The following is a 26,189-nucleotide window of genomic DNA, read 5'->3' as shown; positions in this document are numbered from 1 at the left end:
CTAGATCTCCCAGTGATGTTGAGTTGGGGAACGTGGTTGAGGCATCAGTGTGACCTGGGAAAAAGGAAAAAAGGTTGCAAAAAGTCTGGAGACATGCAGTAATTAAGACATGGCGTGAACGCAGCATTATTTTCTGCTGTAATCAAATGCCGTCAATACGGTTTCATTCGACTGAACCCAGAATATTCCTTTAAAGATGCAAGAGCTAATTTACGTGAACAACCAAAATGAATCAAAACGAATCCTCCACAACGGCAAACTCCACGCAATATCACAGCTAACTCAACGAACATGCTTAAAACCTTAAAATATCAGAAAAGCTGATCTCGTTTGGCAAACGTAAAGCGTTCATGCGCTACACGACAGTGAACTGGAGGTATACAACACAAGAGTGATGAACTGAATTAAATAAACTGAGGTAAACGGTTCACTCGTCTGAGGATACGCATCTAAATAAAGCAGCATTCATAACCTGAGACACCACGCTCATATCCGTTTCTGTATCTTCAAGTCAAAAATAAATATGTAGGGTGAGGTTTTAAAAGATCACATCGCAAAACAATGCAACTTTTTTTTTTTTCATTTAAACCTGGAAAGCTTTAGGATTTTTTAAGTAAAAGGAAAAATATTTCAGGTAAAATAAGCAATGAAATTCGAGACGTGTGAAACACTCTTATTTCTCATAATTAACTAGAAAAGAATGAGAAACTGAGTAATTTTCAGGTAACACTTTACAATTAGGTCTCATTTGTTAACATCAGTTAATGCATTAACTAACAATGAGCAATATATTCTTGCAGCTTATTAACTTTTGATCTTAAAAATGTATTAAATGCAGATGAATATTAACTAAGATTAATAAATCCTGTAGAAGTATTCTTCATTGTTAGTTCATGTTTAGTTGCATTAGCTAGCTAATATAATATAATAAAAGCATTTATAAATCTTTCTTAATGGAAAGTAGTTATTGTTTGTGTGTTAGTGCACTAATGTTACCAGATATTAACATTAAGATGCTGTAGAAGTATTGTTCACTGTGAGTTCATGTTAACTTATTGAACCTTGATGTAAAGTGTTCCCATTTTCATTGGACTTTTGGACTCTTTGGATTATATACGGCAAACACGTTCAGTGTTGATATCAAAACAATAGTATAAATCAAGGAACTGCACAAACCCGTACGAGGGCGAATGAGGTAGAGAGACAGCAGAGCGAAACCCCGTCTCTGTCACAAATAACGTTTGCGTAAAGCACGTCAGGCGTTCTTCAACACATTCATCATCCTGAGCAGGAAAAGCTGATCGGACACACGTGTAATCTTTGGGAATCACTCCGAACAGGTCCGGCCGGGAAGGGAAAGTTATTAGGAAGGGTTGTGCAAGTTTGTCAAAGCCAGCAGAGTCTGCGACTTATTAAAGCTATATATTTAAAGGGTTTTTGGCACAAGCATCCAGATCACACTGTCTCCGGATCCATCTTATCCTGAAGAAACGGTGCGACTGGTCTTCATCCAGACACGATCCAGCCGTCTCCATTGAGTTTGCATTGTGTGAAGCTGCCTCCTCGTCACTTATGACTTATAACAAAAAACAGAACAATGTCTGAAAGCTGCTCTGTGACAGGGTGTACAGCAAACAAGCTAAACAACCCACTTATGTGTTATTTAAGGACACATAAGTGGAGACAGGCTGGAGCGAATGGGTAAATTGTGTGATCCTGACACTCAGTATGCACTACGTGTGCAGAAATATCCAGATGTCAGTTTTATATATTATATTTCTGTAAGGTTCACTCTCCTGTCACTGATAACGTTCCCCTCAGTGGCGTACGTTAGTTCTCAGAGTTGTGCTCGGTCTCAATCACCTGTCTCCACTTCTGTGTCCTTAAACACTTGTTTTTGTGGTCGACAGCTTATAAAAACTTATTTCTGGGTTTTTTAGCTTGTTTGCTGTACACCTCGTCACATAGCAGCTTTTAGACATTGTTTTGTTTTTTATTATAAGTCAAATATACAAGGAGGAAGGCTCTCGCAATGCAAACTCAATGGAGACGTTTGGATTGTTTCCCCCACCGTTGTGGGCGTGGCCTAAATGCGCTTTGTCTCTATAGGCCCTGGAATCTCAGGCCACGCCCACTCACATCACATGAGTGACAGGTCCGTCTGGTTTATCTTCCGCCTCGTCCTGAGAGAAGTTTCCGGAGTCTCCGGTGCTGGTCTGCGAACTCTCCGACTCCCCTAGTGGCCGAAAGAGGATCTGTTCGTCCTCGTAATGCAGAACCGGCTTCCCCGCCTCGTAAACATGAGCAGGATCATCAATCTGTGCAATACAAACATATCAGACATCAGAGATCATGGACAGAAAAACCCAACAACAGAGATTTCATAAACAAGTCTAACTTTTTTTAATTCAACTTGCATAAAAGCTTACTATGACATTTAACATCAAACATAAGCCAAACAGATATTGGGGAAAACATATAACAGATCTTACATTGTACAGAGTAAAAAATTAAATTCTACAAATTATGTTTTTCAATATAAGATGTTTTTATACACTTCTTATTACTAGTGATTGGATTTAATGAGTCAGAATATTTTAAGATCTTTACAAAAAAAATTAAAGGAGGGTGTTATAGACATTACTTTATGCTATGTGTAATAAACAAGTCTAACTGGTAACATAAGCTTTCATTCGTTAACATTAGTGAACTGCATTAGCAAATAATGAACAATACTTCTCGCAGCATTGCGTTAATTTCAACATTCACTGATACATTTTTAAGATCAAAAGTTAATATTAGTAAATGCACTGTTACCTAACATTAAACAAAGGTTAATAAATGCTGTAGAAATATATTGCCCACTGTTAAGTTATTATTAGTTCATGCATTAAAATAATGTTAACAAACGAGACTTTATTGTATTGTTACTGGCTGTGGCAATACTTGTATTGTAAGTTGACTGTATTTAATTAAGACACAATTATGGTCAGTTTGAAAAATCTGTTTGATTACGAAATGCATCACAATAAGGGTTATTAAAAAGCTGAAAATAAATGAAAAATAAATGAAAAACTTTTACTAAATGAAATTTAAATTGCAACTAATGGAAATAAGTTTAAGTTGAAGCACTTAAATTACTTACTGGAAATAAAAACTAAACCTGAACTATAACTAAACCTGAAATGAAAATAAGTTAAAGCTAAATAAAACTATTAAAAAAAAATAACAAAATGACAGAAGCACAAAAAATATTTTAATAAAAATTAAACAAAATTAAAATGAATTGAAAGTATAAAAATAAAAACTAATTTGAAATATTAATTAAAACTATAAATAATAGGTTTAATTCAGAAATTCATCACAATTAGGGTTATTATTGTTAACAAAATTTATTTAAAAAAATGTTATTTGAAATAAAGCTAAAATAAATTAAAATATAAATATTAGATAAAAACTAAATGAAAGTTAGAAACCCAGCCTTGGCTATAAACTGAAAGACTAAACAAAAAACTAAACCTGATCTAAAACTAAAACAAAAAAACAACTAATTAATTTGACAGAAGCACATAAATTTAATAAAACTTGTACTAAAATTATAATGAACTGAGAATATAAAGGCTAATTCAAAATATTCATAAAAACTATAAAACAACACTGGGAAAACAATGTTTCATGTTGACTGTAATGTAAATTTAAGTATAATACACATAATTAAAACATTTCTCTTACTTTGCTTTTATTTCCATTAGTCTTCTGAGTATTCTTGAAAATGCTCCTTTTGTTCAGTTTGTTGTGAGCGTCACTCGTAACGGGTCCCGCTGGGTTTATCAGAAGATTTGCTCCACCCTGAAAACAAACAAAATATGTATTTAAATCTCGTTAAAACTGCAAAAACTGTAAAAGCCATAAATCTAAACAAGTTGTGTTCCTAATTTGAGCTTTCAGTGAGAGTGTGTTCGGCTGCAGTACCGAACGCTTCCACTAGAGGAAATTCGTCTCCCATTCGTTTCCAATGCACTCGTGTTTGTGTGACTATTTTTTCAAGACCTTTTAACCTTTTCAAATCATGTCCATGATTATTCTTTTTGTTCACATTGCAAGTGCCAAAACCTTTAACAAGTTTTGTAGCATTCAGATGAAGTAAAAAATTAAACCCCTAGTCTATGTACACACTGGTAAATAAAGTAAACAGATTCTTACTTTAGTGTCAATGAAGTGTGTCCTCATCATCGGTATCAGGGCCTCTGCGGTCTCCGCCTGCTGCTGATTGGCTGATGACGCATCGCTGCGCATGACCTCATTCCTCACCTGTCCAATCATCTTCGAGGAAGATGCTTTCCTGCTGAGAGATCAACACTGACTGTCACACATCGGCTACCATATCGGTATCGGCCGATATATGTTTATTTTTAATGTTATCGGCCTGATAAAAAGATTTGGCTGATATATTAAAGCTGATTAATCATGTATTATTTCCTTCAGCTGTGACTGAGAATGTGCACTGTTCAACATGATGGTTTTGAATTGTTTGAAATATGATTGGAATCACTTTGAAAAGGAAAATACGGTTCAGTGCAAGTCTGTCATATCGGCTACATAAAATTATCATGAGAACATTATAATTGTGTGCTTGAGACGTGATGAGACTTTTGTTTTTGTAATCAGGCTCTCAAAAATAATATAAAAATTTGGATTTAGATTTATCGGCCAATATATCGGTTAGATGTAACTGATAAGAATGTAAATGTGGACCTTGAAATGCAATATAAGTCACTTTGGATAAAAGCATCTGCCAAATGCATATATGTAAATGTAAATGTGGATATTATCGGTTATCGGTATCGGCTGCAGTACCAAACGCTTCCACTAGAGGAAACTCGTCTCCTACTCGGTACCCTTATCATATCTTTATCATCTCTAATCTTCAACACACACAGAGCGATCTAGTTTTGCAGACGTAGGACAGCGCTGGAGACTCACTGTGTTTCACTCTTGGTGAGGAGGATGAAGACGCAGAGGATGATGCAGGACAGAGCGATGCACACGCCAACGATGATCCCCGGCATCGACTTCTCATCCACGTGGTACAGCCCGTCGATAAACGCTGCAGAAATGGTTCAAAAATACATTTTTGTGAAAGTGCAGGTGATTAATGTTCACTTCATTTATATCTGACAGACTTGCATGGCTTATACTGAGATTACAAAACCAGTCTCGAGTCGCACGGTTATGTGTGTGGCGATAGCCAACAATACATTATACGGGTCAAAATTATCATTTTTTCTTTTATGCCAAAAATCATTAGGATATTCAGTAAAGATCATGTTCCATGAAGATATTTAGTAAATTTCCTACCGTAAATATATAAAACATTTACTTTTGTGAGTGAATGCAGCACAATCATGAACATAAATGAACAACTTTAAAGGAGATTTTCTCAATGTTTCGATTTTTTTTGCCTCAGATTCCAGTTTTTTATATAATTTCATATAACAAACCATTCATCATATTCATTTAGCTTTCAGATGATGTATATATCTCATCTGTGACTGGTTTAGTGGTCCGGGTCACAGATAAGAACAGAGGGGTTTGTGCACCTGTTTTCTCGGCGTGGTTGTCCGTGTGCCGTGGGTTTTTCCCCTGGTGAGCTCTGGCCCGGACCCTCAGCTCTACGGTCCCGGAGAACGGCCCGTCTCCCGCAGGGTTTGAGGCCGAGATCTTCACCAGGTAAACGCTTCCCGACTCCAGCTTCTCCAGGAGAGCCATCGTGTTCACAGCTGGACACCAATCAAATCAATAATCAGACAAACGCTGATAATTAAGTGAGATATCATATTAAAATATAACAAAATATATTTAATTTAAAAATAATTTTTATTGTATTTATATAGCACAATTCATTGCATCTGCAGTTGCAGCAATGTCCTTTCCAGAGATAATACAAGATAAATAAATACATAAACAACATAAAACAACAACAGAGAATTTTGACTTCAGTCGAGCGATCGAGAAGGCGCGGTCGAGCACTTGGTGCAGCTCAGATCGAGGGGCATATTTAATGAGCATCATTACTCGACGCCAGAGTAAATTCGCTGAGCAAATTCAACTTGTTCTCTCGCGAGAACTCTGGATTACCAGGGTATAAAAACGATGCATTATCTAATTAAATACATACTCATTTTAACGCACATCATCTTTAAAGGTATGGACAGTAATTGAAATCTACAGACGCAAATAGATCAATTGCAATAAAATAAACACTTAAATACGTATTTGGAACATGTTTTCTTTCCACTCGTCTGATGTGGAAGGAAAAATAGATTAGGCCTCTATCATACACCCGAAGCAATGCAGCGCAAGTGTGTTTTGCTAGTTTCAGCCTGACGCAGTTATCATTTTCACGTCATGCGTGAAATTATTTAAAAGGCGTATTAATAACATGCACCTATAGGAGGGTCCACAACCCTCTGCTTATTACACACACAGGGACGCACAGCAGCACACAAACATGCCAAAAATTAAAAACAAAAGGATTACAAAGTAAAAGATTATTATTGTGTACATAAAGATATGGTGAATCCGGCTTTGACCTCGCGCACGAGCAGATCCGTTTGCACTCTGGAGCGTCTTTCCGATTGCAAATTCCTCTGTGTAAATAGTGAATCCGCCATGGCGCGAGTGCAACTGGCTTTTAAAGCGAATGGGAGATCAGACTCTGACTGGTTTGTTTCACGTTACGCCCAAAACACACCCATTACTCATTAAAAGAACGGGAGCGCCAACCATTTTTCCCGTCGTTAAACTAGCAAAAGTGGATTCAGGCGCCCTAAGTGAGCTTTAGACCAGGCGCTTAGATCGTTAAAATAGGGCCCAAAATCTCCAAATTGAGCGGTGTGTGATAAACACTTGAAGTAGTTCTGGTTGTGTTCTGCTCACCTTCCCTCTGGAGAACCTGCCATTCCCCGGCGCTCCCGGCGCTGTGAGACGCGTAGAGGACGGTGTAGTGCGTCACACACACATCCGGCTGGTCCGGCGGATCCCACGACACCAGCGCCGTGCCATCCTCGATCAGAGTCGCCCTCACGGACTGAGGCGGAGACCACGGGGCTGCGGGAGAGAAGAAGCCTCGAGTCTTACAGTGTGATCATGCTTTTGAATTGCATTAAAATCCCATTCAGTGGCTCAATCCACAGTCTCAACAACGACCCATGATGCATATTTGTCAGCTATTCATAAATTAACTTCTGTAATAGTTGTTTTCACAATGAACAGATTTATTCTGATTCTGAGCAATTTGAATAAATGGATTTTGAAAATATGATTATTAAAATAAAATAAAAAATATGCAAATAGTTAATAGTGTAATCCAAATGGATGGAAATTTCATATGCAACACAAAATAAATTAATCTTTAATTTAGGCCAAAATATTTTTGAGTGGATGGTGATAATATTAAAATATAATTAATATAATATAATATAATATAATATAATATAATATAATATAATATAATATAATATAATATAATATAATATAATATAATATAAAAATAGAATATTATAACATTATAATATAATATAATAATTTTATATGCAATACAAATACATTAATTAGGCCTAAATAATATATATATATATATATATAACATAATATAATACAATATTATAACATTATAATATGATATAATATAATATAATAATTGTATATGCAATACAAATACATTAATCTTTCATTTAGGCCTAAATATTTTTGAGTGTATGGTGATTATATTCAAATATAATGAAATATTATATACCTATAAATTATAATATAATATAATATAATAACATGTTTTTGGTTATATCTCTAGAGCTACGAAAGCGATCTGAACAAAATCATTTTTTTGACTGTTTTGTGTTTTTTTTTATTTCACAAAATTAATTTTGGGAAAATAAACATCTGAGATGAAGTTGGTAATAAAATAAAATATAATATGAATATTTTAAAATATGTAATATTTAACATTTCATAAAATTTAAAATGCAATTCAAATACATAAATCTTAAATGTAGTAAATCGTACACAGTGACAGTGACAGTCTATTCTTTATCTCTTTAGTACTTTGCTTTAACAAACTTAAAATATATGATCAAAAATGCTAGTTTTTAGCCGCTACCTTCCAGGGGAGTCCTGTGATAGACGCTGGCGCTCCAGGGACTGGACATCTGATCCATATGAAGACGCACCGCAAACTCATAACGAGTGTTGGACCGGAGACCTGATAGCGTCACGGTTTGCTCAGTTCTGAAGAGAGAGAACACATATCTGACATCTGAATCCAGAAGCTGAAGTGCAGATGTCAAGGCTTTGCTGAGGCACGGGCACTCACGTTTGGGCGTAGCGCACAGTGTCGGCGTCGGAGGGACTCGCGGGCCCGTAGCGGACGGAGAAGCTGACGGCTCTGCCAGAACTGAACGCAGGACGACCCCAACTCAGACTCACCGATGACGAGCTGCTGGCCTCGGCCTGGATGTGGTCGGGAGGCGGCAGGGTGGCCAAACGCCGGTTCGGTGCGGCTGACACACACACACACACACACACACACACACACACACACACACACACACACACACACACACACACACACACACACACACACACACACACACACACACACACACACACACACACACACACACACACACACACACACACACACACACACACACACACACACACACACACACACACACACACACACATACACACACACACACGTTAACATACTGAAGCTCTTGTTTAGAAGACAAATGCTTAAAGTCCCCCTGTGGTGTAAATCCAGCTTTTAATGTTGTTTATGTGTCTATGTGGTGTTTTTAATGTGCTTTAAGACGAACCATGTGTAAGTTCATAAGTCGACAGCATTGCTGAGTATTTCCTCCTTAAAACTGCAGTGAACCAAAGACAGTCTCAAAAACACGCTTTGAAATCGCTGGTGTTTCTGACGTCACAAACTACCTTGTAACCAATCAGATCAACGTGTGATCGTCAACCAGTGGATCTCTGAGCTGAGGGAGTGAGTGGAGGCGGGGCTCATTTGCATATTCATAGAACCACGCATACTAAATGAGGCAAGGGTGTCGAGTTACATTCTAGATATTTTAAGACATGAATGTTTTTAAGGAAAAAACATTTAAACATCATTTTGGTGATCAAAGATGAGTTTTAAGGGATAAAATGACTGACTACAGTGGGACTTTAAAATAGATTACAATAAAGGATTTAAACTGGTAACACTTTAATACACTTTATCATACTTTTAAAAAGATCACACAAGTGAGGATTGAATATAATGTTTTCAGTTAATTTCCTTAAAAAGAAAACTGAATGTAATGTATTTGGATTCCTAATTGCATGTTATTTACAATTACATGAAAATGTCATAGTTTAAATCTAAATTACATCTTTTTGACCCACTTAAGTATATCTTTATAGGTAATTTCATAATTTCATATGACTTTCCCTTTAAAAAGTATATATTTTCTAGGAAATTTACAAAAAAATTTCCCAGTAAAAATAGAATAGAAGCTAAAACTTTATACTTGTATGAAATCCTAATCAAACTTTCTTTAAAAATTGTGTTTTAAGTGAATTACGGTTTACTTTCCATTTAAAAAGTAGAAGTTTTCTAGGAAAATTACACAATGTATTTCCCGGTAAAATTAGAAAGCTAAAACATTTCTGTTCGAAAGTCCTATTTAAATTTCTCTGAATTAGTTGAACTTGTGCTTTTTGACCCACTTAAGTATATCTTCAAAGGTTATTTAATAATTATTTTCTTTGAAATACGTTTAAAGTGCACTGCCGAATGAGAAGTATTTATGGCAAACTAAAATGTAATATAATTTCTTATAATTCTTATAATTGGCATAACAAACATCGATTTTCTAGTTAAATATTGATTGAATACAATTCCCACATGGTTCAGCGTTAAATTTGACAAGTTTAAATCCACAAGTTCATGTGTTTTGAACACTTACAAGGACACCCTGGAGTGTTGACCGTCTGATGGGCCTGATAGCCGTCTCCATTAGCACTGAACGCTAGCAGTTTCACATGGTACTTCACTCTGGGGTCTGAAGAACAACATAAAACACAATAAAATAGAGTTATTTAAGGGTCTTAAAGAGTTAAAAACTACTCTTATGAAAGTTTACCATGGTTTTACTACAGTACCTAAAAAAGGTCAACTGTGAAAGCATGCAAACGTTTATGCTATGTGTGCATTTTCATGTAGTCTATGCATCTGCAACGTTTGGATAAAACACTCCCAAGACATTCGGGTCTGAATGCACAGATTTAGACACTTATCTAGGTTTCACATCAGCAAACAGTGAATGTGAAGAATGAGTTTGGTCAGTGTGTGAAGTCCTGGGTGAGGGGGGTGGGGGGGTTGAGTTTTTAAGGCTCTACGGGTCGAGAGGTCAGAGGTCACCTTTTCAGCTGCCGAAACGAACCGTCTCCCGGGATGAGAGCTTTATGACCCGAGGTCGGGGGCCGGACCGGGAGAAAACTTTATGCTCAACTAGTTAGGAAGAAACAGGCCTAGGGATAAAGCTATTTAGATCCTTAAAGGAAAAAAATTATGTCATTGCAAATTGTTTTCCAAGATAATTCCATGGTTTTCCATCAGTAAAAAAATTTGAAAAGGAAAAACATTTCTATCTATATGGAAATCCATAATCAAGTTACTAATGGATTTTCTTAAAAAAAAAAAATAAGTTGAGTAAATTATGATTTCCCATTTAATTAAAAAAAAAAATTTCTAAGAAAATGTATTTATTTCCCATGAAAAAATAAGTATGGCATAATGTTTCCATCTGTATATCAAGTTACTCACAAATTTTTCAAGTTAATTGAATTAAGATTGACTTTCCCTTTAAAAAGTATACATTTTCTAGCAAAATTGCATAATGTATTTCCCAGTAAAAATTTGAAAGCTAAAACTTTTCTATATATACGGAAATCCTAATCAAATTACTCACAAACTTTCTTAAAAAAAAAGTGTTTTGAGTGAATTACGATTTACTTTCCATGTTTTTTGATTGCTTTCTACTTCTTGTAAAGCAACCTTGAGCTATATAAATATTAAAAAATATTATTGTTATTATTATTTATTAGTTAAGCAAAACCCTAACCAATTCAAACAGAACTCACTCCATCGGGACATTGAACTTAAATTTGCATCGACTCTAAAAACCCCACAAGTTCTTTGACCCAAGAGGGGTCACTTCTGCCCAGCTCAATCCCAGAATCCTTTGTTGGCTGGACAAGTGTCCAGCTGTAAAGGGGGGGGGGGGGGGTCGCTCTCACAGGCTTTTGGCCGACCTTAAACCCAGGCACAATAGATGGAGAAGCAGAGGAGAACCATGGGAAAACTGGAAGGAGACATCTGGGGTGTGACCTTTGACCCTGAGGGGATATTACGTGACACGAACAAAGCCCTGGATACGGCGGACAGGACAACCGTGCATAAGTCCGAACAGAAGACACACAAACTGGGATTCTCTGTCACAAACTGGGATTCTCTGTCTGTCCGAGGACGATCAGATGCTCACAGAAGGTTTATGTTTCAGAAAAAGCTTGACTTGTGCATTTTCAGGGATGCTACTTTAAATTTTCATTCACGTACTTGATGAGAAAAATATGTAGGTAGATTCCTCATTTTAGATTATCTAGTTGTTTTAAGCAGTTCATTTAGATTAGAATTAACTAGTGACCTGCATATTGCATGTTTTTTATATCTGAGCTTAATATGAAAAATATCTAGGAACTAAAATTTATTTATTTCCAAGTAAAAAAAAATAGAAAGGCAAAATGTTCTCTATTGAAATCCTAATCAAATTACTCACAAATGTTCTTTATATTAATTTTAAATGAATTGAGTTTTTTATATATTAGTTGCAGGCCACCTAAAATTAAGCAAAAACGTTGTTGTGTTTTTTTTTTTGTTTTTTTTTGCATTGAATAAAGATTTATTTCACATTTTAAAAAATTAGAAATTTCCAAAGAAAATTTTCCCCAGTAAAAATTTGAAAGGTAAAAAGTTGTTTATGGAAATCCTAATCAAAATACTCACAAATATTCTTTAAAAAATATTAAGTTTTAAATTGAATTAAGTTATATATATATATATATATATATATATATATATATATATATATATATATATATATATATATATATATATATATATATATATATATAAAATAGAAATTTTCTAAGAAAAGTTTGTAAGAAAATCTTTTCTTATAATAATTTAGTAAATGAGAAAATATGCTTATTTCCCAGATAAGTGTGCGTGACTCACTGAGGCCTGTGATGGTGTGCTGGTGGTCTTGGGGGGGCAGCTGGAGAATGGAGCCCTCTGATTGGCCGTCTGGGTGGAAACAGAGCTTGAATCCCTGGATGACAGCGTCACTGGGAGTCGGATGCCAGCGGATCGTCACGGATGTGCAGTTCAGGGGTTCAAGCTCAAGGTTTGGGGCGGGAGGCACTGAGGACAGAAACACACATTAAATCAACTTATGCACAAATTACAGACATAAATACATTTTCTGTAAAACATTAACAGAACTCTAAGGTATTTTTGCCAAGTCTATGGTAATAATAATGCTTGATGTGCAAACAGCACTAATAAAACAGCACTGCTATTGTGGCTGAGAAAAGCTTTGTTTTTAAGAGAGTACAGTTAACAATAAAATATATATATATATTGATTTAAAAACTAGAAATTTTCTAAGAAAATGTAATTTTTTTTTATTTCCCAGTAAAATGTAGAAAAGTAAAACAATTCTATCTATATGGAAATCTTTATCAAGTTACTTATGAATTTGCTTAAAAATTAAGTTAATTGAATTAAAATTGATTTTCCCTTTAAAAAGTATACATTTTCTAGGAAAATTGCATAATGTATTTCCCAGTAAAAATTTGAAAGCTAATAAAGTTTCTACTTATAATGAAATTTTAATCAAATTACTCACAAACTTTCTTTACAAAATAGTTTTTAAGTGAATTACGACTTACTTTATATTTAAAAAGAAGACATTTTCTAGGAAAATTACAAAATAAATTTCCCAGTAAAAATCAGAAAACTTCAACATTTCTGTTCATTTGAAAACCTTATTTAAATGTAAAAAAAAATAAAAATTATGCGAAGAGCTTTGTTTTTACAGTTTTAGAGTACAGTTAATGATCAATAAATAACATCAGTTTCGATGATGCATCTTGACCAGGGACATTCTGCCATCCATTCAAGACCGTTTCAATTATTAAGGTTTTAATGAGTTCAATAAAAGATTCTTCCATGTCGCCTTAATGCGCGTATTCCACACCAAAACTTCATGTTTTCAACCGGACAAGTTCATGATGAGTTTGTTCAAAATGGAAATCACTCTAAGTCTGTCTAACTAAACATAACCGATCCGTTTGAGCAAATATCCAGCAGAAAAGAGGCTATTCTTTAGGTTCCCTTTATGACCTGAAACTGAGCCGACCCTCAGCTCCTAACTGACAGCTGGGGTCAAAGGTCATCGAGTAACAACATAAATGCCGGAACAAAGCCAGTCAAAAAATGCTGTTCTTACTCAGTATTTTTGTCTTGTTTCCAGTCCAAATATCTAAAAAATTCTTAAATCAAGATGCATTTACTAAAGTAGTAAAATGACATAAAATTTGTGTGTGTGTGTGGGGGGGAATCAAAATGAAGTGAATTTTTGCTTAAAACAAGAACAATTATCTGCCAATAGGGGTAAGAAAAAGAGTCTTGTGTCCGTTTGAATTAAGATTATTTTTCTGACCCCACTGGCAGATCATTTTGCTTGTTTTAAGCAAAAACTCACTTCATTTAGATTTTTTCCCCCCATAAAACAAGACATAATATCTTATAGCATAGCATTGCTCATGGTTAGCCTAGTTCATGTTAGTTAATACATTAACTAACGTTAACTAATGAACCTTACTGTAAAGTGTTACCTTAAAATGTTCTTCACACAAAAAAGAAATGACGCTATTAAGTCTTTCCCTCTTTAACGTTTTTTTATTTTTTTTCTGAATGTTTTGAATGTCCGGTACCTTAAAAATTAAGTGAAAAAGTTCATTTCAAACCCTGTATACATGAATTTTGAACTTTGTTGATCCACTTCACTAATGTTGACTACTGTGGTACAGCGCTTCCAGAACCAAAAACAAACTAAAAACAGTGACAAAGGCAATTGCTATGGGTGAACCTCAGGTTTCTGCTCTCACCTGTGGCGCTGGATGTTTTGGGCGTGCGATGCGAGCTCCAGGCGGACGGTTGGCTCCAGCCCACGCGGGTCGAGGCGGACATGCGGATCAGGTAGATGGTGTCGGGCCGCAGACCCTGCAGGAGGAACTGGGTGCAGTTCTGGCCCGGGACCGGCAGCTCCACGGAGGTCAGCAAGTCGTCCGAGGCCGTGCGGTGGGACAGACGGTACGCAGACACTCGTCCTCGGCTCAGTTTAGGAGAGAGAGGCTGCCAGGACACCAGGATATCAGTCGGACTGCGACTCGTCAGGCTCAGCTCAGGGGTACGGAGGGGCACTAGGGACAAACAGAGAGATAAAACACTTTATGGGAAAGATTTGAGGTTACACTTCATTTCCATAGTCCACTATGCAGATACATGTCAACTAACTCTCAACAGAGTATTCGGTTAGAGTTAGGTTAAATAACGTGATTTCCAAACACTGCGAATGTGTTTTTTGTTTTTTTTTTACAAAAACGGAATTCTGAGTTTACAAAAAACAAAAAAACGGAATTCTGATTAAAAAAATAAAACAACGGAATTCTGAGTTTACAAAAATGAAAATTCTGAGTTTAAAAAAATATATAAAAAAACGGAATTCTGAGTTTAAAATAAAAAATAAAAAAACGGAATTCTGAGTTTTAAAAAAAAAAACTTACAGATTAATTGCAACTTTTTGTCTCACAATTCTGACTTTGTTCCTCAGAATTCTAAAATTCACATCTTGCATTTTTTAACTGTTTCTCTGAATTCTGAGCTTACAAAAAACGGAATTCTAACAAAAACAAAAGCAAACTCTTTATCTCACAATTTTTACTTTTTTCTTGTTATTGTTAATGACATTTTTCTTAGAATTGCGTGAAAAAAGTTAGAATTGTGAGACAAAAAAGTAGCAATTACCGTTTTTATTTTTTTTATTCTGTTGCAGAAACAACTTCCATATTTTTGTCTATGTAGCACCGATTTCATAATTTTTTTGTGCTTTTCTACTTCATAAACAGCCAAACTTTATCTAAAGCCTTCTCAGCAGTGAACCTCCCCTCACTCATTAATGAGCCTTTTTTCCCTCTAGGAAATGAATCTCCGCTTCTATTCTGTTGTACAGTGGCAGACGTGCTATAGTGCATTGTGGGATTGGTTCCTGGACTCACCGTCCTCCAGCGTGTGCTGCGTGACCTGCTCCGACATGCGGCTGGCGCCCATCGGCATGTAGGCCACTATATAAAACGTGTAGTTTCGCGCCGGCTCCAGATCGTCCACGATGTGGCTTGTCGTGTCGTTCCCGATCACGGCCTGATATTCCTCGTTGTTTAGACCTGTAAGATATTCCAACGGGTATATCCTGGATTAGAGACGGCAACAGCAAGACCAGCACAAACCAGTTTGGATCTTCACGCTTCATTCAGACGCTCACCCTCAGACTTCATGTAGTGTATGGAGTAGGCGATGACTTTATCCGCGTTGTACTGGGGTCTCTCCCACGCCAGTAAGATGGCCGAGCTGGAGATGGTTTCCGCGTGGACGTTTCTTGGAGCGCTGGGACGGTCCTCCGACAGAACCACGATGAGACGGGACGTGGACACAACCGAGCCTCGGGAGTTCTCCGCCTGGCACTGGTAGAAGGCGTCGTCTTCCGGAATGATCTGAGTTATCACCAGTTTACTGACCAAGAGAAAGATGTCATTATCAGAAGAGATTACGAAGTTTACTAGAGGTGTTTGTCTGCACACTGCAAAAAATGCTGCTCTTATTCAGTATTTTTGTCTTCTTTCAAGTCCAAATATCTACAAATTCTTAAATCAAGATGCATTTACTAGATGAGTAAAATGCCATAAGATATTAAGTCGTGATTTTTCACGAGAGAGAGAACCCCCACAGTACCTGCTGTACATCTTGGTGCGCCCGTTGGAGTGGATCACCTGCCCGTTCTTGAACCAGGTGATGCGGGGCGCAGGTGTGCCCTCGGCCTGGCAGCTGAAGCGGGCCGTCCCGGCTCTGGGTCGCGTCTGACTCTCCGGTCTCTCCAACAGGGTCGGAGGAACTGCAAACAAATGAGTGAAAACTGTGAGCACACATAATGAACAATAATGATAACTATAACGTTTTAATAATCATTCTAACAGTGAGAGAATAGCGAAGTCCAGACCATTTTAATATTCAATATTATGTATAATTTAATATTCATCAATATTATTGATCTGCCTGCATTGACACCATTATATGAGAACGAATCTAAGCTGGATGATGACATCACTGTTTTAAAGCGGGAAACAATAATAACTGCCGTGTGCTTATAATAAACAGAATGATATCGTCTGTTGGTGTGGACACTTAATTTAGTTATCGTTATAGTTATCGCTCTTGGTGTGAATGCTAATAAAGTATAGTTGTTGTTAATGTTTTCATTCTTAATGTGAATGCTAATGCAGTTATTGTTCTTGGTGTGAATGCTAATATAGTTATCGTTAATGTTATCGCTCTTGGTGTGAATGTTAATACAGTTATTGTTAAAGTTGTCATTCTTGGTTTGGACGATAATATAGTTATCGCCAATGTTATTGTTCTTGGTTTGAACGCATATATAATTATCGTTTTTGGTGAGAACGCTAATATAGTTATCGTTAAAGTAATCTATCTTGGTGAGAACACTAAAATATTTATTGTTAAAGTTATCATTCTTAGTTTGAATGCTAATATAGTAATCGCTAAAGTTATCGTTCTAGCTGTGAACGCTAATATACTTATCATTAAATGTATTGTTCTTGGTGAGAACGCTAATGTAGTTATAGTTATAGTTCTTGATGTGAAGGTCCTTCAGAAGTGTTTATGACGCAAACATCTCTTACCGAGTACGGTGAGGTTCCCGGCCGCTACGGTGTAGTTGCGTGTTCCCGGTGTGGTCGCGCGGCACAGGTACGTGCCACTGTGCTGGGCTTTAACGGCTGAGAAAACTAGGTTCCCGTTTCCCAGAACCCTGGCTCCGAACACGTCTATGGGTTTAGAGTCGGCCCGGCTCCAGGACACCAGCGGCCGAGGGTTTCCCTCCGCCAGACACTCCAGAACCACAGACTGATGCAGACCGGCGCTGATGTTCTGAGGTCCTGCTATGATGTGTGGTTTCATGAGAGGCCTTGGACCCGACGCTGGACAGAGAACGCAGAAGATTACAATGCTTTCTTTATTCCTCTCATAATGATCACTGTTCATTCTCACACAAACACAGACCTGGGATGATGGACAGCTCGGCCTCTCGGCTCGTGACTCGACTGGCCATGTTTGTTGCAAAGCAGCGATAATTCCCAGCATCCTTCATTGTCACGTCGCGGATATGCAACACTCCATTTGGCAAAACGGTGATTCTGAAACAAACAAAAACATGTTCATTTCAGTATGCTAGTACACTATGACCTTTACAATATAGCTTTCGAGATTTTCATATTCAGTGCACAGAGCTGCTTAACCACATTAAAGCTGGTTTTACATGGTTTCTATCCAGTCCAAGCTGCTCATTTAGTCATTAGCTGGTACATAATGTACATTTATCCATTTAGCAGATGTTTTTTATCCAAAGCAACCTACAATGCATTTGAGGTATACATTCCATCAGTAATGTTTCATCAAAAATTATTTTGTTGGTATGAATGTATTTAGGTTTATTCAGTGATGTTAAATAATATTTTTGACTTGAATAAGTTAAACTAGTTAATTTAAATTTTACCATTTTTGGGTTAATATTTTTTCAATGTACCATATAAAAAATAAAAACCTTGACCACTTTAATCCAGTAGATTCAATTCAATATATTTGTATAAAATATATTTAATAATAATTATATTAATTCTGCTTCTTATTTAGTAAATTATTCAGTCTTTTTAACCTGTTAACTGTCATCCCCCTTTTTGACCATAGATGTGAAAATAAATGTGTAATTCATGAATTTTAAAGAAGACACTAAGCAAAAGTAAAAGCACTTAAATTTTTTTTATTTAAGTTTAAGTTTACTGCAAAGCTAAATTTTGTTTTGAACAAAATGTGTGTATTACAAAATAATATGGACTCTTAAATTGGTGGAATCAAAGCCATATGTCCAACCAAGTTATGTTCCAAATTTGAAGCTGATATCCCAAAAAATGAGCTGGTAAATGGTTTTAAAGTACCATTTTCATGGTAACAAAATGTCAATTTTTTTTATGAATTTTGAGAATTTCGAATGATACCTAAAGTGTCCTGCTATTGAAATAATTAATGGTTAACAGGCTACTATTAATATTAAATATTTTATTAATATTTAGAAAGATCCTGTTGTTTTGTTGGTTAATTGCACACCTGTCTGAATCCAGAGGTAGAGATCTTTGGTTGAGTTCCCAGTGGATGAGCGCTGGAGATCCGCTGACAGCGCAGGAGAATCTGGCCATCGAGCCCAGCGTAACCTCCACTGGGACAGGGTGGGACACAAACAACAAGACATCTGTGAAAGAGAGAGAGAAAGAATCCATAACCAATGGACTTTATGTTCTAAGTCAACATCAAACCGCATTCACATCCAACTTTACACCCATAACGTCACATATTTCTGAGCGAAAAAAGATATAAATGGTTCACAACAGGGTCAATATAGTACACTAAAACCATAAAAAACATTTTCGTTACTTGAAATGAAATAAACTTAAAAATAATATACAAAAAAAGTGGTATTATAAATATTTTTTATTATAGTTATTGTTAAAATCATAAAAAGTTTTTCATTACTTGAAATAAAATAAACTTTAACTGAAATAAAGTTAAATTAAAAAACACCGGGTTTATTATAGTTTTTTTTAAACTATAGTTATTATATATACTTAAAAACCATTAAAAAAACAACAACATTTTTGTAACTTGAAATAACAAACTTAAAATTAAATGAAATATAAAAAACTGCAGGGTTATTAAAGTTTTGTTTTTGTTTTAGTTAGTATGGTTAAAACCATAAAACATTTTCATTACTTGAAATAAAATAAATATTTTTTTAAAAATACAGCAGAGTTATTATAGTTTTTATTATAATAGTTTTTTAATTAAAAACTAAAAACATTTGTTAATTGAAATAAAATAAACTTTAACTGAAATAAAATTAAATACAAAAAACAGCAGGGTTATTCATTGTTTTTATTAGTTAAAAAACAAAACAAAAATTGTTACTTGAAATAACAAAAAACTGAAATGAAATGAAATAAAACATAAAAACCTTAGCTAGTTTCTAAAGCAACATTTCTAAGTTAAATTTAGTTTAACTTGATCTACTAAAAATTATTATAAAAACTCTATAAACATTAAAAAAAACTAATAAATTGTCAAAAAGACAACAAAATTACCAAAACTAACTAAAATTAGAATGAAAACAAAAAATAATAAAAAATCATTCGAAATATTATTAAAACTAGCACTAGCAAAAAGCAAAAACTAGTAAACTAGCAAAAAATAGCACTAGTTCACAAACATGTAAAGCAAATTGGGCCAATGTAGATTTTAATGTTGATCTAAATTTGTATTTGCCGTTGACTAACAGACTGGTTATTTTGGACCTATACATCAATAGCAAATTTCTTTCACAAAATCAATATAATTCCTTTTCAAATGAATCATTTTAACAACCTCTGCCATAATCAGTAATGAGGTCAGAACGTTAATAACACAAGCTCGTCCTCCCATAATGCTTCTCTCAGTTTTAGTATGGCCATTTAACACTTAAACAGACACCGTCACCAGTAAACTCCATTATAATTTGCTCAATGGACTCAAAACACAAACTAAATGTCAATACAAACAGTTTCAGGCCTGATGTTGAGGCTCTCAGGGCATGAAATCAGACACAAGATCAAATCGTTTCAGCTGGTGTATTCATATAAAGAGTAAAGCACTCAGACAGAGCTCGTTTCTGATCTCAACAGTGATTGGTTGTCTGTTAAAGGCCAGAGTGCACAGCAGCCAATAATAAACAGCTGCTCTAATCAATGAATCAATTGGCTAATGACAGTGAATAATGACTCTTTATAGATCAGTGTGAATCAATGATGCTTCCATTTGAAATGAGTGTCAACATATGCTTGTTACTGTAGGCAATGAACAGGCTTATAAAAAAAAAATATATCAAGTTTTTCACACCTGAATGAGCACCAACATATCACATGCACAAGGTGATATAACAATAACAATCACATGACTGTTTCTTCACCATTTTTACAAACGGCACTATAAGAGCAGGACATTTTCGAAACAATAACATAAAGACCAGCCCATAATTTTACCCATAAGCCACTGTGTTTTGTTCCCTCCCCCTCTTGTTCCTGCTGAGTCCAGCCAAAAATCCTCTAAAGGCAATCAATGATAGTTCATCTCCTGATAAGATCCCTGTCACTCGTGTCCGATGCAGTCGACGGGATTTATTCACATGTGAAGCTGAATTCCCACTAATAACTCAGGTTTACCCCAGCTTACAAAAACATGTTCTGAGAACGCTTTGCTAACGTTAACCAGAAGTTATGAAAACTTTACATTTCTGAATGTTCAAAATGTCCAGTTTTTTTTAAATGTTTTAAACATGTTTTTTCTTGGTTATAGGAACGTTAAGTGAACATTCCATTTTTGGAAACATTTTTGGAATTGTTACATTTGAATCTTCTCTGAACATTCCGAAACCAGTTGTAACATTTAAAAAGCGTTAGATGAACGTCCAACTGAAAATGTGTTCCATGAATGATGTATGATTAATGTTTTTGTGCAAATGTTTTGAGAACCAGATAACTTTGAACGAACGCATTGTTAACGTTGCTGGAAGAACGTTTGTTCATAACTTTAGAGAACGTTGCGATCCTTGAAGCCTTAACAATTATTTTGTTCACTTGAACACACACACACACACACACACACACACACACACACACACACACACACACACACACACACACACACACACACACACACACACACACTATATAGACTAATGCTGGTTCTTTGTTTAAAAAAACACTCAGTATTGCGTTACAGATCTTATCTATAGACGTTAAGCTGAACTGGTTACACAGCTGTTACTGGTCGGAGAGAAAGTGCAGAAATCTCATCAAAATCTTCAGAGTCAACGCTATTTTAGGAAATTTGAGGAAAACAAATGAGTATATCTTCATACTGCAAGATTATAATATTCATATACCAATATATTTACATGAAACTAAAAAAGTTTAAAAAATACAATGGTACTGCCATAGTTAAACATATATTACCAGTAGTTATTTGTGTCAGTATATGGAGAAAGTCTCTGTGTGTGTGTGTGTGTGTGTGTGTGTGTGTGTGTGTGTGTGTGTGTGTGTGTGTGTGTGTGTGTGTGTGTGTCCAGTCAGCCAGGTTGTAAAGGCCAGATCAATGCCTAGGTCAAACAGGACAAAGGTTTCCTACCAAAGGTCAGAGGTCAGTCAAGTCCATCTGTCCACCCAGTGTCAGTCAGAGACTCTGATTAAATGTGTTCTGGATAAAAACCGTCAGTGATTTGATGTAATTTATACAAGGATTCTAATAATGAACACAATAATTAATGTGCACCCATATGAAGACTAATAAAGTGTTTGACTTTGAGTAACAACTATACGGATCAATAGTAGTAAACCTGTCAATAAAATCACTTCCAATCATATTTTATACCAAAATCAGAAAAAATAAATAATGACTTATATATTGCTCAATAAAATTAAGTCTATTTTAAGATTTTTTGACATTATTTCAATAAGCCTAATTATAAAGCATATATATATATATGCATTTCAATGGGGAGAATTTGCTGTTAATTATATTTATGCATGTACATTTTTCCTGGCAAATTGTTATTTTCACAAATCAATATGAGAGTTTCATCTTGATCTTAACACACACACACACACACACACACACACACACACACACACACACACACACACACACACACACACACACACACACACACACACACACACACACACACACACACACACACACACACACACACACACACACACACTCCACTCACTCACACACACACACTTGATCTTAGAGGGTTATTCCATCTGAGATGGAGAAATGAACAATTCTCCAGCTGTTCCTTGAAAAGATCCCGTTTCCACTGTTCTTCTGCTTGAGCTTTAAACACACACCCTGACGGCTCGAACACACACACACCCTGACGGCTCGAACAAACACACACACACACACACACCCTGAGGGCTCAAACAAAACCCCAGCGCTGCTCTAAAGACCAGCATTTGTGAATGAATCGAGCGCATCAGTCAGGCTGGACGAGGACAGCAGGAGGACCAGGCCATGATGGGGGGAATAAAGCCAGTCCCACAACCCCTGTGACCTCTGACCCCTGACCTCTGGACAGACCAGTACACCCCTCGCTTCTGCTCGAGGTCCCTTAACCCTTCAGATACTGACTTATGAAGGTCTCTACAAATCACAAACCAGATATATAGTTGATAATTAGCAATCGAAATTATTCGTTTCAAAAAAAAATTAATGGTTGACCAAAATAAAAATGGGGTTTTCAACAACTAATACAATATCTAAAAGTCAGATTTTATTTTATTTGATCTTATTTTGAATTAAATTATATTAAATCAATAATTACTAGTTTAAGCTGGCAATAATAGCAATCATGTCATTTGAAATAACAATCATTTCAATTAATTAATCCAATTAATCTTATTGGTCAATATATTAGCACATTAATAATTTTAAAAATATCTAATAATAATATCTAATATCAGCTAACTGCAATAGTAATCTATTATGAGCATGTTTTATTTTATTTTATTTTATATGCATGTAGGCATTTGAATTGGAAGTGAGTTGCGGAAATGATTCAACGATTGTTATGTGATGAGACAGCTAAAATAAAAGATTTAATACATTATATGTGGTAAAATAGAGATCTTTTAATAATGTCTAATATCAGCTATTATTATATATCACATAATATCTAATATCAGCTAATTGCAACATTATTATATTATATTATATTATATTATATTATATTATATTATATTATATTATATTATATTATATTATATTATATTATATTATATTATAGTTACAAGTTGATGCTGATGAATTCAACATAATAATGCCTGATTATTGGCATTGGAACAGATCCCTGATCCCGAATAATGCCGTACAGATCAGATCCCTGATCCCGAATCTGGGCGTACAGAACAGATCCCTGATCCCGAATCAGGCCGTACGGAACAGATCCCTGATCCCGAATCAGGCCGTACGGAACAGATCCCTGATCCCGAATCAGGCCGTACGGAACAGATCCCTGATCCCGAATCAGGCCGTACGGAACAGATCCCTGATCCCGAATAAGGCCGTACGGAACAGATCCCTGATCCCGAATCAGGCCGTACGGAACAGATCCCTGATCCCGAATAAGGCCGTACGGAACAGATCCCTGATCCCGAATAATGCCGTACAGAACAGATCCCTGATCCCGAATCTGGCCGTACGGAACAGCATTGAGTTGTGCTTGAACTTCCCTCGGCCTCTTTGTGAAGGCCAGGGCTGAGCGAGTTCAATAGGCACAGCTGTTCCTCTGTCCACAGGTTCATGGCCGAACAAACGTGTCTTTTCTCCCAGAGGGCAGCCGGGGCCACGCCGGACAAAAGAAGCAGCCAGTAGCCTCTAACAGATTCCTGACCGGGACACAATCACACTGGAGGCCACAGCAATGACACGGCTGAAACTAGCACGAGTGAACAGGGAAATCTGCTTGTGCATGAAGTGTCAGAGCACAGATACTGAAGGTTATTAATATTGTGTCCCTTGTAACAGGTTGAAACTTTCTATCATAAATGTCTAGTGACAGAAACATCACATAACAATCGTCGAATCACTACCGCAACTCATTTACAATTCAAATTTACATACTATAAAAGGCCCAGAAAAAGCAGATTTTCTAAATTGATTTTGGGAGAAAAATATCTATTTTATTGAATATTATGTAATTAAAATAATATCAATACTTCTTTGATATTGTGCATGTGTCAGAGCACATCTTGAGAGCTCATTTACTGAGCCTTTACGCAGATTATTTAATATTTCGCCCATCTATAACGTATATATTTGTTTGTTATAGCCGCCTCATCACATAACAATCACTGAATCACTACCGCAACTCATTTCCAGTTCAAATGCTTTACATATAAAAGGCGTGTGGCATTTTTCAACATTTTCTCAATTGATTTTGGGAGAAAATTGTTATTGCATTGAATTTTATGAAATTAAATTATAAAGAATAATATCACCGCCTCATTACATAACAATCATTGAATCACTACCGCAACTCATTTCCAATTCAAATGCGTAAGGCCCGGACAGAGGCCTTTTCAAACAGTTTCATTTTGATTTGAAACAAAAATATCAGAATTTAGGATTTAAAACATGGTTAAATGGAGCTGACTTGTCTCTATTTGTGACAAATGCTCTTTCACAAACCCCCCAAACACACACATATCATGTGGTCAATCACGGTGTAGACGATACACACTTCACCTTCTTCAACATTTGCTTTTTCACCCCATTTCCCCACTCCATACATACTTGAGATTGTAAAGCTGGATCTTTGGCTCAGGATGGCTCCGTATCTGTTTTGGACGAGACACTGATAGAAGCCCTCATCGGATGGCTCTGTTGTGGAGATGCACAGCGACCCGTTGGACAGGGCTCGCACGCGGACGCTCTCCTGGAGCTGGACGCCGTTCTTCCTCCATCGCACAGCGATAGGAGACTCGCCTTGAGCCTGACAGTCCAACACAACACGCTGGCCTCGAGGTGCAGACACGTCCTCCGGCTGGATGGTGAAGGACAGCTCACTGAAGCCCAAAACCCCTGGAGATGATGAGATGGCGTTATAAACATTGAAATGCAACACATTCTGGTCAAGCTTACACAATAAAAATTACAATTCAAGCAAACCAAGACTTGCATATGAAAGAACGAGGGTAATCCATTTAGTCACAGTCAACTGAGCGAGAGGAATCAATGGTGCTTTTGCTGGACATTGATGCATTTTCATTCTAATCTTCACGACTTTGGGGTTTTCAAACAATAAAAGTGAAATTGAGCCATGTGTAGGTGTGTTATGAAGCCTGATCTGACCCTTAAAATTAATTTTGTTGCTGCATCTTAATTTAGTCAGATTGGTTCAGTCATAAACTAAAATGACTATATTTTTGACTTGCATAAAACTGGATTGATTCATAACATCCACTGCAATGGTCAGATCTTTAAAAGCGACTTCAGTGTTTCAAGATATGATGTTACAATATAAATTAAACAGCTGGTGAAAAGAGACATTACTATGTAGCCTATATATATATATATATATTTTTTTTTTTAACCACAAATGCCATGGTTAAACTATAATAACCATGGTTGTATTATAGTAAAAGTGTAGTAGCCATGTTTTTTTGGCGTATTGATCATAGTTTTACCACAAATACCATAATTGAACTGGTTAGTGTACTAAAACAATGGTTTAACTATAATAACCGTGGGTTGTTTGGTTTTATTTGTAGTAAACGTGGTTAATTTTCGCAATGACTAGATTGATGAGCAGCACTTCTAATCAGATATTCACTCAACTAAATAATCTATCAATGACCTAAACCGGTTTAATGATGTAATCTGGATCAGGTTTAGGTGTTGTTGAGCGGTCTCCTCAGATGATCTGCCATTCTCAACTTGGAGACCTTCAGCCTTTACGCACGAGATTCCTGTCAAAATATGAGTGAATGAAACTTCTCTTACCTGAAAACGATAAAACCCAGAGTAAAATCAGCAGACGCTGATGTGTTTTCCATTTCACAGACCCCAT

General features: G+C 36.1%; 1 protein-coding gene across 1 annotated transcript; it reads right to left on the bottom strand.

Annotated features, from left to right (window-relative positions):
- On the bottom strand, positions 1 to 26,189 carry LOC308684228 (protogenin B-like; the record flags this gene model as incomplete). Its single annotated transcript, XM_081355342.1, has 20 exons — positions 1 to 54; positions 2,145 to 2,318; positions 3,733 to 3,849; positions 4,204 to 4,342; positions 4,984 to 5,107; positions 5,601 to 5,780; positions 6,940 to 7,110; positions 8,159 to 8,286; positions 8,372 to 8,558; positions 10,023 to 10,118; positions 12,353 to 12,538; positions 14,290 to 14,604; positions 15,460 to 15,624; positions 15,723 to 15,970; positions 16,190 to 16,349; positions 17,155 to 17,451; positions 17,534 to 17,667; positions 18,635 to 18,776; positions 24,914 to 25,201; positions 26,123 to 26,189. The coding sequence occupies 20 exons, from the start codon at positions 26,187 to 26,189 to the stop codon at positions 1 to 3; spliced, it is 3,372 nt and encodes a 1,123-aa protein (XP_081211468.1).

The sequence above is a fragment of the Scardinius erythrophthalmus genome, assembly GCF_964197995.2.
Source record: "Scardinius erythrophthalmus genome assembly, chromosome: 24".
Classification (NCBI taxonomy): Eukaryota; Metazoa; Chordata; class Actinopteri; order Cypriniformes; family Leuciscidae; genus Scardinius; species Scardinius erythrophthalmus.
Note: the sequence above shows the minus strand (reverse complement) of the source record. Positions and strands in the feature narration are given on the sequence as shown.